We start from the raw sequence: 17291 nt of genomic DNA, 5'->3' as shown, positions 1-17291 counted from the left end.
AACACAGAAAAACCAAAGCCGTTAGGCTAACAGGGTGGGTGCTGTGTCCCCCAATGATTGGCTCGGAGAAAAGGATTTTACAGTGAGTACACAAAAATCCCTGTTTCTCCTAGGCCTCATTGGGGGACACAGGACCATGGGACATCCTAAAGCAGTCCCTGGGTGGGGAACAATCAACTGTAATTGCTCCTTGTACCCACAGGTTACAGATGCGGCACAGCCGCCTGCAAAATTCATCTGCCGATGCCTGAGAATGAATATGGTAATGTTTTGTAAACGCATGCAGACTGGACCAGGTCACAGCTCTGCAAACTTGTGCTGCCGAAGCTTGGTGCCGGATGGCCCAAGACTGACCGAGTGGAATGAGCCTTAATCCCTGCTGGGACAACGATGACCTCTGACTCGGTAGGACTCCTGAATAGCTGAACGAATCCATTTGGCTATTGTCGCCTTGGAAGCAGGAAACTCCTTCCTTAGCCCTTCCTGGAGCACAAACAGGACATCTGACCTGCGGAAGGACGCCGTCTGCAAAGACGTATCTCTTGAGAGCTCTCACTAAATCCAGTGTGTGGAGGGCCTTCTCGATGCGATGTACTGGTGCCGGACAGAGACGTTAAGATAATCTCCTGATTGAGATGAAAGGATGAGACAACTTTTGGCAAAAAGGACGGGGATGTTCTCAGAACCACCTTATCCTGATGAAAATTCAGAGGAACGGAGCTTGACAAGACAAAGCCGCCAGCTCCGAGACTCGTCTAATGGACATGACCGCAACCAGGAAGGCAACCTTCCATGAAAGAACGGACAGGGAAACCCCCTGTAGAGGTTCGAAAGGAGCTTCTTGCAAGACTCCGAGGACCAGATTAAGGTCCCATGGTTCCAACGGCATCTTATAGGGTGGCACCCTATGGGAGACTCCCTGAATGAACGTCTTCACTTGTAATCTGTTGGAAATCCTGTGTTGGAACAGAACGGACAGGGCTGAAATCTTCCCCTCGAGAGAACTAAGGGCAAGACCCAAGTCCAAACCCGTTTGTAAAAATTTGAGGATGGAAGGAATGGAAAATTCAAGAGGAGAACGTCCCCGGTCGTTGCACCAGGAAAAGAAGGTTTTCCAAGTGCGATGATAAATGCGCATAGACGTAGGCTTTCTAGCGCTGATCATGGTAGAAATGACTTCCGGAGAGAAACCTGCCTGGGTTACAACCCAGGACTCAAAAGCCATGCCGTCAAACACAGGGCCTCGGAGTTCTGGTGGTAAATGGGGCCCTGTGATAGCAGGTCTGCGCGATTCAGTAATCGCCAGGGAACATCGGCGACTAGTTGAACTAGTACCACGCCCGGCGCAGACAATCTGGCGCAATCAGGATTACTGGTACTCCCACCGCTCTGATCTTCTTGATGACTCTTGGCAGTATGGGGAGCGGGGGAAATATGTACGGAAGCCGAAAATGATGGCACGCGAGTACGAGTGCATCTGCCCCGATGGCTGCTGGGTCGTGGGACCGAGCTATGAAGTCGGGAACCTTGGAATTTAGCCGTGAGGCCATCAGATCCACGTCCGGAGTTCCCCAACGACAGCAGATCTGGTGGAAGATCTCTGGATGGAGCGACCACTCCCCGGAGTCGAGGGCTTGACGACTGAGGAAATCGGCCTCCCAATTGTCCACTCCTGGGATGTGAACCACAGAAATCATTGAGCGGTTTTCCTCGGCCCAACGGAGAACGTAGCCTACCTCGTTCATGGCTGCCATGCTGCGGGATCCCCCGTCGGTTGATGTATGCCACTGCAGTGACATTGTCGGACTGAATCCTGATGGGACGACCCACCAGGAAGGGATGGAATTGTAGAAGAGCTAACCTGATTGCCCGAATATCTAAGATGTTGATCGGAAGGCGTGATTCCTGAAGTGACCAGCGGCGCTGAGCAGTGTGATGTAAGAACACCGCTCCCCAGCCTAGAAGACTGGCATCTGTTGTCACCACTAGCCAAAGTACTGGAAGAAAAGACTTCCCTTGATTCAGGGAGGACTTTAATGTCCACCATCTGAGAGACTGTCTGACTCGCTGGGGAAGGAAGAACCGACGGTCGAGGGAGAACGGGTTCCTGTCCCAAACAGCCAGGAGGGCATGCTGTAAGGGACGGAGGTGTAATTGGGCAAATGGGACCGCCTCCAAGGCTGCTACCATCCTTCCGAGGACTCCCATACTGAAGCGCAGAGAGTGAGTGAGGCTGAGAGAGCTTCTGAGCTTCCCGCTGTAAGGCTGAGATCTTTTCTGGGGGAAGGAGCACCAACCCCTGGGACGAGTCCAGTATCATTCCTAGAAAGGAAATTCGCTGAGCCGGTACTGGGGAAGATTTTTTGAAGTTTATCTTCCAACCCAAGCGAGAAAGAGAATCTATTGTGATGTTCACGCCCTCCTTGCAGGAGCGGAAAGAGGGGCCTTTGATGAGGATATCGTCTAGATACAGTAGCACCACCACGCCTCGGGTGTGAAGGATGGCCACGGCGGCCGCCATGACCTTGGTAATGGTAAATACCCTGGGAGCGGTGGCGAGGCCGAAAGGCAAAGCAACGAATTGGAAGTGTTGTTCCTGAACTGCGAAGCAAAGGAACCTCTGGTGAGAAGGGAAAATTGGAATGGGGAGGTACGCGTCCTGAACTTCTATAGATGCCAGGAACTCGCCTTTTTCCATGGAGGCGATGAAAGAACGAAACGATTCCATTCGGAACCGTCGTACCCTGGCGGACTTGTTCAGCAGTTTTAGGTCCAGTACCGTTCTTCTTTGGAACAATGAACAGGTTTGAATAAAAATCTTGAAACCTTTCGCTTTGAGTGACCGGGATAATAACCCAGTCTTCTTTTAGAGAGCTTATAGCTTGAAAGAACTCTGATGCCTTTGCCCTGGGAGGAGAAGACAGGAAAAAACGATTTGGCGGAAGAGAGAAGAATTCTATCTTGTATCCGGAGGACACTAGGTCGTGGACCCATTAGTTGTGAACGACCGAGAGCCATGCGTCGGTGAAGGAAAGCAGTCGGCCGCCTACTTTGAGGGTGTCCTCCGGATACCACCGGGAGTCACTGTGTGGGAGATGCCCGGTCTGGACCCCCTGGATCCTGACTGTCTATGCCTGACTCTCCATGAAGGGGAAGGTTTGTAAGAGGTCTGGGGACCTCTACCCCTACGTTGTGCCTGGCCGCGTCCGGAAGATGTGGAAGTAGAGGACCAATTTGAGTTAAAACGAAAAAAATCGGGACCGAGCCTGCTGTTGCTGGTTCCAAAAGGTCCGAAAGAGTCTCTGTTGTGGGAGAAATTTACTCTTCCCTCCAGTAGCATCGGAAATTGATTGAGTTTTTCGCCAAAAAGGTGACCGCTCTGATATGGTAAAGAAGTCAATGACTTTTTGGAAGCAGAATCCGTGCGCTAGTCCCTGAGCCATAAGGACCTCCGAATGGTGATGGTGTTTGCTGCTGCTTGAGAAGCGCAGTCAGCGACATCCAGAGTCGCGGTGACTAGAAAATCCCCAGCTCTGGCTGAGTAGCGAGGTCTGCTACCTCGGGGGGAAGATTGGTATCCAGAACAGCTGAAGACTAGACCTCAGCCCAATGGGTCATAGCCTTAGCCACCCACGTTGCGGCAAAAAATGGGAAGAGTGCGGCTGTTGAAGCTTTAAAAGCTGAACTAGCCATATTGTCGATCTGACGATCGGTGGGGTCTTTAATCGAGGTGCCCTCCGAAGACGATAAAATAGACTTAGTAGCTAGGCGCGATACTGGAGGATCTACCAGAGGAGACTGTGACCAATCTTTTCTTAGATCAGGAGCAAAGGGATATTTTGACTCTATGGGCTTTTGCCCTGTCAAGCGTGTAACTGGACGAATCCTGTGAGATTCAACGATTTCCTTAAATTCGGAATGATTGGCGAACACTCTGTGAGCCCGCTTGGTCCTCTTAAAGGACACAGCATGATCCGTTTTAGATAAAGGTTCCTCATCTAGCTTCAGGGCCTTGTTTATTGACTCAATGAGAGAGTCGAGAGTCTCCTGATCGTGTTGAAATTCCTGATCTAGTGACGTGTCAGAATCGTCCTCTGAGCCAGGTTCTCTACTAGCCCCAAGGGAGGGGGAGCCAGAAATGGAACTCTCAGAACCCGATTCCCGGTGATGGGCTGGGGACAAGGCATGGGTCCTTTTCCTGGAAGAGCGAGAGCTCCTTGGTAAGGTACGACCCCTAGAGTACAAGGGGTTCAGATCATCTGAAGCATCATCCGTAAAAGTGCCCTGGTTAGAGAAGGGTCTCGGAAAGAGTCTAACGCTTTGGCCAGGGATGCCATAGACCGGGTAAGGGAGGTAGCCCACTCAGGGGGACTCGGCTCACCGGGTTCGGTATCAGTTACAGGTGGTTCCTGAGCAGTCACCGGTTCACAAGCTGAGCGTAACGCAGTATTCTGACCCCGGGGAAGAGATACCTTACAAGCGGTACAAGCAGCAAAAAACACAGTGTGGGTTTTCCCAGACCTTTTGTTAGACTTTGATTGAGACACAGTGTAGTCTTGAGGAGAGCGCTTACTAGCAGGGGAAGGGTTAAGCTATGTTTCGGCAGCTTACCCAGGTCCTGTGTCTTGAGTCCCCGGGGGAGGTCCGCAACGTGTCCACAGAAATCACTAATCCCTGAAGCTGTGATTGAAAACGCTGTAGCAGCGCTGTAGCATCAGCCCTGTGGGTGTCCAAAGATGGCCGCCGAGATCAGGAAGAGAAGGCGCTTCTCTCAGAACGAGAAGCGCCAGAGTGGTGGGCGGAGCCAACGTTCCGGCCTAAATGAGAGAAAAGCCGGGGGCTAAATTTTAAGCTGGCGGTTGCAGGCTTGCAGTGCCGCGGCCGCTATTGGTGCGGACCGACATGACCCACGCACCCGGGTTTTAAGGTATATGCTGACCTCCCCTATCCCAGGGACCAGGACCTCCCAGCGCCTCGGCCCCGCAGGTGTACTCACGGTAGATGAGGTGGGCCGGTGCTCAATCCACCGTCGCCATAGTCAGGGAGGGGGTGGAGAGCTTCTGCCGCCTTCCACCATCCGCTATAACAGTGGTGATGCAGTGGGGGGCTGCACGGACGCCATAAACATCATGTCCAGCTAAGCACCTGGCTCCGGGAGAGGTAAATGGAGGGCTACACCATGTGGTCGCCTGCTATAGAGGGGGAAGATCGGAACGCGAAGGAACCGTCGCCCGTAAGGTGAGCTCAGGGCTGGCATCCAACGGTGCAGGAAAGGGTACGGGGAGGTACGCTCCGCGTTCTTGCCTGTTGATGGTTCGGGGGAGATCGGAACCTAGAAAGGATCCGTCGCCCCCATTCGCTCCGTTAAGGAAAAAATAGAATAAAAATAAAAAATGAAAATACAAACGGTAGGGTTTGAAAGCAGACCCAAGTGCCTCCAACAGACACTAAGCAAGAACTGGTTCACTGAGAGCCAGCAGGAGGGTGTATACTGCAGGGGAGGAGCTATTCTTTCTGTATTACTTAGTGCCCTCCTAGTGGCAGCAGCATAACACCCATGGTCCTGTGTCCCCCAATGAGGCGTAGGAGAAAGGAATTCTACTGTTATGTACTGCTTTCAATCATTACCCGTAAAGCCTCTTCTTTGTTTGCAACTTCTATGAGACCCGTCTCCAACAACTCTTCAACAGTTTTGAGTTTTTCATCCTTTTCTTGCATGCTTAAAAAAAATAAATAAACAAGATGAGAAGTGTCCAGATGTTACATTGCCCTGTGAAAGCGAATGTGGTTGTATTGCAACGTGCAAGGCATCCAGATCTAGGGATGATAAAATGGCTTGTGATATATTAGGGAATTGCCACCTAAAGGGAACCTGTCAGCAGGATTGTGCACAGTAACCTACAGTGTCAGGTCAGCGCCGTTATGCTGATTACACTCTGATACCTGGTGATGAAGTCTGTCTTGTGGTTGTTTAATCTTTATTTTCAGTTTTGAGTTAGTGATATGCCCATGCTCCGATGCGGCCTGTGGGAGGTCTTCATGCGGTGCTATGATTAGGTATTCATAATGCAGACTGTTGACAGGTCACTGATGACCTGCCCCCATTTTACATATTGCATAAAATACGCTTTGAATAAAAAAAATTTACATTCATCAGGCAGGCGCCTGCGCTTTAGCATGATGCGGTGGATAAAATGATTTAGTTGTATTTTGACATATCGTTTGTTTTTTGTTTTTAAATGGCGCCAGCGGCCACACCTGTGCCATACCTGTTCCAATTTGCTAGAGAAATAAAAAATTAGGCTCCATCAAAATGGCGCTGATGGAGCCTGCGCAGTAGCATCGTTCCGATAGATGCCACTTGCGCAGCCACCGCCGATGCCATCTTGATGGAGTTTTTTTTTTCCTACCAAAATGGCGCTATTTTCATTAAGATATAGTTTTGTTTGATAAAACAAAAATGTCAAAATAAAACAAAAACAGGCATATTATCCACCGCATCATGCTACGGCGCAGGCCTAGTGAAAGTGAACTTTATTTCTTCAAACCATATTTTATGCAGTATGTAACATATGGGACTGGTCAGTGAGGGATCAGTGACCTGTCAGAAGCCATACAGATAAATACCTTATCAGTGCACCACATGAAGACTTCCCCCCACAGGCTGCGCCGAAGCACGAGCATCTCATTAACCGAAAACTGCAAATAAAGATTATTAAACAACAACAACCACAAGACGGATTTCATCACCAGGTATCATTGTGATCAGTATAATGCCACCAAACTGATACTGTCTGTAGGTTACTCTGCACAATCCTGCTGACAGGTTCCCTTTAAGCAACTTCCTAAAATATAAGTCAGTATTTAATAATGAACTAACCTACATTAGCTAAATAATTGACAAACATTAATGTCTCTCCATCCAATAAATACCTTGAAAAATTAAAAGAGGATAAAAAAACACCAGAAAGAAAATGCATAATGCCACAGGGGAAACAGACAATTACCTCTTCTCCAGCTGAACAAGCACTTCTTTATGTGTCTAAAGAGGGGACAAAGCAAATAATCAGATGCCATGCAATCATATCAAGTACAAAATCATGTCTGGTGCTTTTACATGTATAGATATCTGACCAATCTTATCATTTGCACGATAATCTGACTAGTCAGAAGTCTGTATAATCCCAGCTTTACCTGGTCCTGAGACTGTTCCTGCAGCTTCTGTACCTGGGCCTGTAACTCATTATTGAGATTCTGTAGAATCTAAAATCGCAAGGAAATGGTGTTTAATAATTTGGTACCTGTGTCCAGCACACTGATCTGATAAACTGCATACATAGCAACTCCCTGATGCATCAAAACCATGCTCTTTATTAGAAAGACTTATAACAGTGGACTTTAAAAAATTAAGGAAACCAAGAGGGAAGAGGCCAAGGCGCAGGAGAGGGGCGGGTCGAGCGTACAGAGGCAAGGCGCAGGAGAGCGGCACGTCGAGCGCCAGAGGCCGGGCGCAGGAGAGCGCCAGAGGCCGGGCGCAGGAGAGGGGCACGTCGAGCGCCAGAGGCCGGGCTAAGGAGAGCGCCAGAGGCCGGGCGCAGGAGAGGGGCACGTCGAGCGCCAGAGGCCGGGCGAAGGAGAGCGCCACAGGCCGGGCGAAGGAGAGCGCCAGAGGCCGGGCGAAGGAGAGCGCCAGAGGCCGGGCGAAGGAGAGCGCCAGAGGCCGGGCGAAGGAGAGCGCCAGAGGCCGGGCGAAGGAGAGCGCCAGAGGCCGGGCGAAGGAGAGCGCCAGAGGCCGGGCGAAGGAGAGCGCCAGAGGCCGGGCGAAGGAGAGCGCCAGAGGCCGGGCGAAGGAGAGCGCCAGAGGCCGGGCGAAGGAGAGCGCCAGAGGCCGGGCGAAGGAGAGCGCCAGAGGCCGGGCGAAGGAGAGCGCCAGAGGCCGGGCGAAGGAGAGCGCCAGAGGCCGGGCGAAGGAGAGCGCCAGAGGCCGGGCGAAGGAGAGCGCCAGAGGCCGGGCGAAGGAGAGCGCCAGAGGCCGGGCGAAGGAGAGCGCCAGAGGCCGGGCGAAGGAGAGCGCCAGAGGCCGGGCGAAGGAGAGCGCCAGAGGCCGGGCGAAGGAGAGCGCCAGAGGCCGGGCGAAGGAGAGGGGTGGGTCGGGCGCCAGAAGTCAGGAACAGGAAAGGGCCAGAAGCAGAGCGGGGTCAAGGAGGGTAGAGTCTAGAGGCCTGGCACAAGGCAGGGAAGTGGGGAGGAGAAGGGTCGGGGTCCAGAGGCCAGGAACTATGGGGGGAGGCAAGGTTTGAGAGCCAGGGGCCGAGTACAGGGTTGAGGGATGTAGGACGGACACAAAGTATCAACAGCTCCCAGTTCCTACCATGTAAAGGTTCTTTTTCCCAGGGCAAAGTATCAATCTCCCTAAATAATTCTGTAAATTACAGGGAAAGCAGCATATACCTTGTAATCCTCCATGGTACTCGTCACCTTCAAAAGCTCAGCCTCCAGTCTCACTTCCAGAGCTTTGATCTTATCATCCTTTTCCCCAATACTGAGGAAAGCCGAGAACAGACATATTTAGTATAATTGTATTCATCACAGACAGAGTAGATACTGTATTATGTCTGCGCACACTGGATGCAGTCTCTGTGAGCGAAACCAGCATTCACGACCCCGGGATTAAATGACGAACTAAAAAATTTAGCACAACTGAACTGGCTTAGGAAACAGAACAGACAATGGGGTCAAATAGAAGTCTGCAGAATGATCATAGCGCAGCAGGCATGAAATGCGACAGTCACATATTTCATTTCACAATGTATTAAAGAGCTAAAAATGCCGACAGACTCAACTGAACGGTACTAAGTATGTAATGAGCATGCACTCATCAGGGCAAAGGTCACTGTGCAGGAAGTGGGTGGAGCTGAGCTGTGACATCACCTACTGTGGGAGGAGGTGAGCTGTGACAGCACCTATTGAGAATGGTGAATCCTGTGTTATCTATTGTATAGAGAGGCGTTACCAGTCATTGTACAGGAGGAGGAGGTGAGCTGTGACATCACCTATTGTGAATGGTGGATCCTGTATTATCTACTGTATATAGAGGCGTTATCAGTCATTGTACAGGAGGGGGAGGTGAGCTGTGACCGCACGTATTTTAAATAGTGGATCCTGTGTTATCTGATTTATATAGATTTTATCTGTCAATAAAATTATATGACTGCTGAAAAATCTTTACAGAGAGGTAGAATAAGGCCTAGGATCAAGATAGAAAATTGCAAGATTTCTGATTAATGTATTTCCTCTTTTTCAAATAACTCTTGACAAAAAAAAGCCCACAACACCACCCATGTAAAAAAAAAAAAATTGGGATTTAAAAGCATAGTTATTCCCTTTAAAATTACATAACTCAGCTTTCCTAGACTCCAGAACATGAGCTGGGATTCTTGTGGCTCAGTCTAGATAGGCTATTTGAGAACCAGGAAAGCTGGGTGACAACCTATCAGAGAAGTGTGTGCAGTAATCCCAGTCATTATCCATCTCTACACATAACTCATGATGAGATTTCAGCCGTCCACACCCATTTATATGCCGAACACCCACATAGAAAAGTTTAAGTATTGGGGTTAGTAAAGCAGCCTGTTAAACACATACCTCTTCTGCAATTTTTCCAGCGACTGAGCAGCAGCAGACTGAAACAGAAAATACAGACACTATTATAATTTCCTGGTAACACAGAGTATACAAAAGGGATGGATATGGCCAGTGAAAACTGATGAAAAGCGCAGGTCACCATACAGACAGAGGATCAGATTAAAAGGGTGGCTGCTTTTCAGAGAATCCCAGTCCTGGGGTGTGTAGAGACCCCATAGCTGCTCCTGGGCTCCAAAATGTGACATGAACACTGCAGCCAGTCAGTGAGCTCAACCGTTTTAAGAAGCTTATGCAGTCTCCTCGTGGAAAGCCGCTGAGCTCAATCATTAGCTGCAGTACAGGTTAAGTCTTTTGATGAGATTTTTTTTTTGCCATAGTGGATAAGTCCTGTATGAACACACCTACTACTTTCTCACTGTCATTATAGCATCCACGACATGGCCACAAGTTCTGGTCTTATTGAACATCTACTGATTTTAAGGACCAGCATCATAAATCCAACGATACTGTAAGCTCAGATCATAAAACTAGGTAATACTGCATTCACACATCCATGTGTCCCAGACTGGTCGTGGGACTCCGCAACAGCTTCATAGGCCTATAAGAAGCGGTCAAGTTCGGATCAGAAGTATAACAGGTGGTACATGCAAAGACCACGACACATGGATGTGTGAATCCGTCCTGAGGCAAAGGACTTGCAGTCGTAATCTGAATGCTAAAATATGTTCACATTACGTCTGTCTCAAGTTAAGAAATTTGAGTTCGCATCGAGACCCTCCTTACCTGTTCACTCTTTGCAGAATGAATACCCTGCAGCTCAGCCTTTAGTGATAGGTTTTCTCTGTGTAGTGTCTGGAAGAGATTGAGATGCCAATGTGACAATGAGTCCATCAAACCTAAAAGGACTGAAAACAGAGGTGAACGAATAATAAAAAAATGCCTTCTTTAAGAGCATACTATATGGAGACCACTCTCCGAAGACTGCCCTTTGCAGATGCCCAAATATTAAACAAGGATGTGCAGACAACTTTATTTGCAAGGGGTTGTCTGGTGTTAACGTGTTGATCGGTGGGGATCAGAATGTCAGGAATGAGTTACTTTTATACACTTTCGAATGGAGCGGCACTGCTGACCATGCATTCCTTATGAGGCTGCCGAGCGCTGCGCTCGCCTTTTTCCAGCAGCCCTATAGAGAATGAATGGAGTGGTACAGTCCAGAGTCGGACCTGTAGCTCCATTTTGTAACTGGCATAAAAATTCTCTGTTCTGACAATAGATGCGGGTCCCAGCGGTCAGAAGCTCATTGATCAGGAAGTTTTCATCGGATAACTACTTTAAAGCTTAAAATTTTATTTTTTTCCAGGACTCGTACATTACCTTTAGTTCCTCTCCACTGTTTGCAAAATTGGCTTGTTCAAGAGCTACAGCATCCTTCACCTGCCTTATCTCCTTGTCTTTCTCTTCAATGCTGCAAAGACAAAATAGTATGCCTCTTACTGGCAGAGACGGTACAAGGGACACATAAAAGCCATCACTAACAGCAACATTCATTGTTTTTCAGAAATGGATTCCAACTGAGGGAATGAGTTTAAAAAAAGTGCCTGGGTCCCAAGGTGCTAGCCACAGACTACCTCTAATATGTCTCTCAAGAAAGCCCCTCAGAAAGTGACACAGGTGGGACTGAGCAAGGAAGGACATCACCAAAGCTAGGGACATGGATAATACAGATATCTGTGATGTGATGACAGTTTGTTCCAGCAAGATATGTCTCGAATGTTCACCGGTCCCCTCATCCCCATTTATAGTGGGTGTTGAAAACCTTTACAGGGAGCAAAGAAAAGCTACAGTCATCCATTCTGCTTTTCTTAAAGAAAAATTGGGCCGTCAATCTTCTGAACAGCTGGGACCCGGGCTAATACAACGTGAACCAAATGCATCAAATCCACTTACGTTTTTTGTAGCTGCTCAGCAATAACCGATACTGAAGCCTGAAAAATTAAATTTCCATTAATGACCAATATAATTTGGGCTCGCAAGCTGCTCACCGACTTCTCACATTCACCAATATGCATCATGGTACTTTTCAGGATCTCGTGATCGTGGATTTATAAATCTAATTACTAATGTGTATAACCCCCCCAAAAAATCTCCCAGAATAAAAAAACAAACAAACAAATAAATAAAAACCTTGATTTTCTTACAAAAGTGGTCTCATCAAGACCAGGCCTGTTTTTATAAGCCCATTTAGGGATCATGGATTTAATAGAAAAAGGGTTCAGGACCCCCAACTAGGGTGCAGATTAGTGCAAGCAGCTTTCATTCTGATGGACTCTATTTATTTTCATAAATCACGTTACAACTATCAAGACCTTCATAAGATTAAAAGCAATTTTTAACAGGTAGGAAAACCATCAGAGCATCCCGTGTACTTCTAGTTTTGGTCACAAAAAAAATGGAAAGTGCTACGAACCTAAATCTCTAAAGAGGAGAGGGCTAGTCTGAGGTTAGAAGATGTATCACAAACCAAAGGCTTCAGCAAGGCAACTTGTAGAAGAGTCTACAGACCAGCAGCTTACTTATCTTACCTGGGCTTGCATTTGAGCAATGTACTTCTGTATTTGGACATTCAATGATTCATTCTGTTTCCTAAGATCCTACAATAAAAAAAAAAAAGCGATTACAACATACCGTTCCATAGATATCCAAATCTGTAGAAAAAAAAGAAGAGCATTGCATAGTTGCATGTCCTGTAAGTCTCCTTATATTGGCATGTCAGGGTTGTCCCTCTCCACAAGGAGAGCAATTACTCCTTAGGTCCCAGTTAGATACAGTTAAGTCCATAAATATTTGGACAGAGACAACATTTTTCTAATTTTGGTTATAGACATTACCACAATGAATTTTAAACAAAACAATTCAGATGCAGTTGAAGTTCAGACTTTCACCTTTCATTTGAGGGTATCCACATTAAAACTGGATGAAGGGTTTAAGAGTTTTAGCTCCTTAACATGTGCCACCCTGTTTTTAAAGGGACCAAAAGTAATTGGACAATTGACTCCAAGGCTATTTCATGGACAGGTGTGGGCAATCCCTTCGTTATGTCATTCTCAATTAAGCAGATAAAAGGCCTGGAGTTGATTTGAGGTGTGGTGCTTGCATTTGGAAGGTTTTGCTGTGAAGTAAACATGTGGTCAAAGGAGCTCTCCATGCAGGTGAAACAAGCCATTCTTAAGGTACCGTCACACTAAGCGACGCTGCAGCGATAGCGACAGCGATGCCGATCGCTGCAGCGTCGCTGTGTGGTCGCTGGAGAGCTGTCACACAGACAGCTCTCCAGCGACCAACGATGCCGAAGTCCCCGGGTAACCAGGGTAAACATCGGGTTGCTAAGCGCAGGGCCGCGCTTAGTAACCCGATGTTTACCCTGGTTACCAGCGTAAAATGTAAGTACATACTTACATGCGTCCCCCGGCGTCCGCTTCCTGTAATGACTGAGCGCCGGCAGTAGCAGGGCACAGCGGTGACGTCACCGCTGTGCTGTGCTTTCACTTTCAATTTGCGGCGCTCAGTCAGTGTGGGAAGCGGACGCCGGGGGAAGCATGTGAGTATGTAGTGTTTGTTTTTTTTTACATTTTACGCTGGTAACCAGGGTAAACATCGGGTTACTAAGCGCGGCCCTGCGCTTAGTAACCCGATGTTTACCCTGGTTACCAGTGTAAAATATCGCTGGTATGGTTGCTTTTGCTGTCAAACACGGCGATACACGGCGACCTAGCGACCAAATAATGTGCAGACCTTCTAGCAGCGACCAGCAATTTCACAGCGGGATTCTGATCGCTGCTGCGTGTCAAATACAGCGATATCGCTCCCTAGGACGCTGCAACGTCACAGATCGCTGGCGACGTTGCTTAGTGTGACGGTACCTTTAACCTGCGAAAAGAGAAAAAACCCATCCGAGAAATTGCTACAATATTAGGAGTGGCAAAATCTACAATTTGGTACATCCTGAGAAAGAAAGCACTGGTGAACTCAGCAATGCAAAAGACAACAGTGGTGGATGATCGCAGAATAATCTCCATGGTGAAGAGAAACCCCTTCACAACAGCCAACCAAGTGAACAACACTCTCCAGGAGGTCGGCGTATCAATATCCAAATCCACCATAAAGAGAAGAATGCATGAAAATAACTACAGAGGGTTCACTGCACGGTGCAAGCCACTCATAAGCATCAAGAATAAAAAGGCTAGACTGGAAAAACATCTAAAAAAAGCCAGCACAGTTCTGGAAGAACATTCTTTGGACAGATGAAACCAAGATCAACCTCTACCAGAATGATGGAAAGAGAAAAGTAGGGTGAAGGCGTGGTCCAGCTCATGATCCAAAGCATACCACATCATCTGTAAAACACGGCGGAGGCAATGTGATGGCTTGGGCATGCATGGCTGCCAGTGGCACTGGGTCACTAGTGTTTATTGATGATGTGACACAGGACAGAAGCAGCCGAATGAATTCTGAGGTATTCAGAGCCATACTGTGTGCTGAGATCCAGCCAAATGCAGCAAAACTGACTGGTCGTCGTTTCATACTACAGATGGACAATGACCCAAAACAAAGCCAAAGCAACCCAGGAGTTTATTAAAGCAAAGAAGTGGAATATTCATGAATGGCAAAGTCAGTCACCTGATCTCAACCCAATTGAGCATGCATTTCACTTGTTAAAGACTAAACTTCAGACAGAAAGGCCCACAAACAAACAGCAACTGAAAACCACCGCAGTGAAGGCCTGGCAGAGCATCAAAAAGGAGGAAACACAGCGTCTGGTGATGTCCATGAGTTCAAGACTTCAGGCAGTCATTGCCAACAAAGGGTTTTCAACCAAGTACTAGAAATGAACATTTTGTTTAAAATTATTTAATCTGTCCAATTACTTTTGGTCCCTTTAAAAACAGGGTGGCACATGTTAAGGAGCTGAAACTCCTAAACCCTTGATCCAATTTGAATGTGGATACCCTCAAATGAAAGCTGAAAGTCTGAACTTCACCTGCATCTGAATTGTTTTGTTTAAAATTCATTGTGGTAATGTCTATAACCAAAATTAGAAAAATGTTGTCTCTGTCCAAATATATATGGACTTAACTGTACCTCTCACACAGCCAAATCAGATTTAATGCTTAGTACTGAGGGGGGGGGGGGGGGCAACATCCCGAAACATGTATCTGTAACCTGAAATTCTGGTTTGTCTTTTATCCCAAGTTATATGGCAAGGCTTGTTAAAAGGATCAATATTGACTTTTAGGATTGCTGCTTCCAATAGGTGGTGCTAGAGTTCAAGTCCTCTTCCTCTCTGAAGAGGAAATTTGCATATTTAATTTCCCAGGGGAGCATTGCATGGCCTATAAAAGTCTCCTTACACTGGCATGTCACTTTCCAAAAGATGTTTGCCCTTAGACCCCAATTAAGTTTTTATGGCACACACATTTAAGAATCTTTTCCTTTAATCATCCCCAAGTCACATATACAATAAATAAATACATATGTTTCTATTTTCCATATCACATTTCCTGGGTATGCATTCAGGAAAATAAAAAAAAATAAAAACATACATACATACATACATACATACATCACCAAACATTCTGCTGGATTTTAGGAAATATAAAAAGACGGATTTTTGGTACTCACCGTAAAATCTCTTTTTTGGAGCCTTCATTGGGGGACACAGGTAACCATGGGTGTATGCTGCTGTCACTAGGAGGCTGACCCTAGCAGAAAAAGGAAAATAGCTCCTACTCAGCAGTATACACCCACCAAGTACCTCAGTTAGTGTTGAAGCAGTAGGAGATGCATCCAAAAAATTCAAAATAGGTACCAACCCAACAACAAGGGTGCATAGGCCCAAAAGCGGTACAATCAATTAGGGAGGGTGCTGTGTCCCCCAATGAAGGCTCCAAAAATCCCTCTTTATTTATCGCTTCATTGTGGGACACAGGTAACTATGGGATGTCCCAAAGCAGTCCCAAGGGTAGGAAACAGAAAGAATGCAAAGAAAACAGACCTAGATTGGCCAGTGAGTAACCGCCACCCGCAGCACCTTCCTTCCCAGGCCTGCATCAGACGAGGCATGGGTATGAACCCTGTAGAACCTCACGAAAGTGGCAAAGAGGACCAGGTTGCAGCCTTACAAATCTGTAAAGCCGAAGTCTGGTGATGAACTGCCAAGGTGGAGTGAGCTTTTACCCCTGGAGGAGGCGGTTTGTCCTGAACGCGGTATGCCTCCAATATTGCTGAACGAATCTAATGAGCAATAGTGGATTTGGAAGTTGGAAACCCCTTAAAACAACCTTCAGAGATGACAAATAGGGCATCAGAGAGGCGAAAGGAAGCAGTCCTTGAAAGGTTGACTTGGATGGCTCTGACCAAATCCAACTTGTGGAGGGACTTCTCCAGAGGATGAACCGTAGAGGGAAGGACAATTTCTTCATTAATGTGAAATGAAGAAACCACCTTAGGCAAGAAGGAAGCAAAGGGTCTGAGAAATACCTTGTCCTCATGAAGAATCATAAACGGAGAACATCAGGACAATGCCACTAACTCAAACTCTCCTGATAGACGTAATGGCAACTAAGATGGCAACTTTCCATGACAGAAGAGAAAATTGAATGTCTTGAATGGGCTCAAAAGGAGAGCGCTGGTGTGCGCCAAGCACACGGTTAAGATCCCTTGGATCTATCAGGGGATGATAAGGAGAAGCCAGGTGGGTGACTCCTTGAAGAAAAGTCTTTACCTGGGAACAAAAGGCCAGATTTTATTGGAAAAGAACTGACAGAAACCTGACCCTATAGTGTACTGAGAGATAGAACAGAATCAAGACCCGCTTGTAGAAAACCCAGGATGGCAGGAAGGAAAAAAGAGATCAAATTGTTATCCTCACTCCACCAAAAGAAGGCCTTCCAGTATCTGTGGTACAAGAGGATGCTGGCTTCCTTGCCCTAATCATGGTCTGAATGACCTGATGGGTAAAAGCGGCCTCCCACAGAACTGAGGCCTCAACGGCCATGCCGTTAAACTCAGAAACTGAACTCTTGTGGAAGAAGGGGCCTTGTGAGACAAGATATGGATGGTCTGGACGCCTCCAAGGAGCGTTCATGAGCATGTTCACAAGCTCCGTGTACCAGACCCTTCTTGGTCAATCTGGAGCTACCAGGATTACAGGAATTCCGTCCGCATTTATCTTCTTCACAACTCTCAGAAGCAAGGGAAGGGGCGTGGTTCATCCGAGACGTCATCAGATCGATGTTCGGTGTGCTGCCCCATCTCTGGCATATCTGGTTGTAAACGGCAAAGTTGAGAGACTACTCGCCCCAATGCGAGACCCTAACAACTACCCAATTGGCTACCCAATTTTCCACCCCCGGAATGTGTACGGCTGATATGGCGGGAATGGGATGCTCCGCCCATCGTAGAATCCTTGTTACCTCTGCCATCACCTGTCCGCTGCGAGTCCCTCCTTGATGGTTTATGTAAGCCACAGAAGTGGTGTTGTCTGATTGTATACGGACCGGCTGGTCTGCGAAGAGGGACTGCCAGCGGCAAAAGGCAAGCAAAATTGCCCTAATCTCCAGGAGACTGATGGGGAGAGAGGCTTC

The 17291-nt window shown here is 47.5% G+C and overlaps 1 protein-coding gene across 11 annotated transcripts in view; it reads right to left on the bottom strand.

The window, feature by feature from the left end:
• The window catches only part of KTN1 (kinectin 1), a 158019-nt gene that overhangs the window by 69893 nt on the left and 70835 nt on the right, over window positions 1-17291 (bottom strand). For all 11 annotated transcript variants that reach the window (XM_077264547.1, XM_077264599.1, XM_077264609.1 and 8 more), the window contains exons 15-23: window positions 12231-12299; window positions 11596-11633; window positions 11023-11113; window positions 10429-10497; window positions 9646-9683; window positions 8452-8542; window positions 7195-7263; window positions 7008-7042; window positions 5629-5719 (exon numbers count right to left, since the gene is read on the bottom strand). In XM_077264547.1, coding sequence (XP_077120662.1) covers window positions 5629-5719; window positions 7008-7042; window positions 7195-7263; window positions 8452-8542; window positions 9646-9683; window positions 10429-10497; window positions 11023-11113; window positions 11596-11633; window positions 12231-12299 — 591 coding nt within the window. The remainder of the gene's footprint in view (window positions 1-5628; window positions 5720-7007; window positions 7043-7194; window positions 7264-8451; window positions 8543-9645; window positions 9684-10428; window positions 10498-11022; window positions 11114-11595; window positions 11634-12230; window positions 12300-17291) is intronic.

Source organism: Ranitomeya variabilis, chromosome 1 (assembly GCF_051348905.1).
Source record: "Ranitomeya variabilis isolate aRanVar5 chromosome 1, aRanVar5.hap1, whole genome shotgun sequence".
NCBI classification, from domain to species: domain Eukaryota; kingdom Metazoa; phylum Chordata; class Amphibia; order Anura; family Dendrobatidae; genus Ranitomeya; species Ranitomeya variabilis.
The sequence above is the reverse complement of the archived record's forward strand: the minus strand, read 5'-3'. Positions and strand labels throughout refer to the sequence as shown.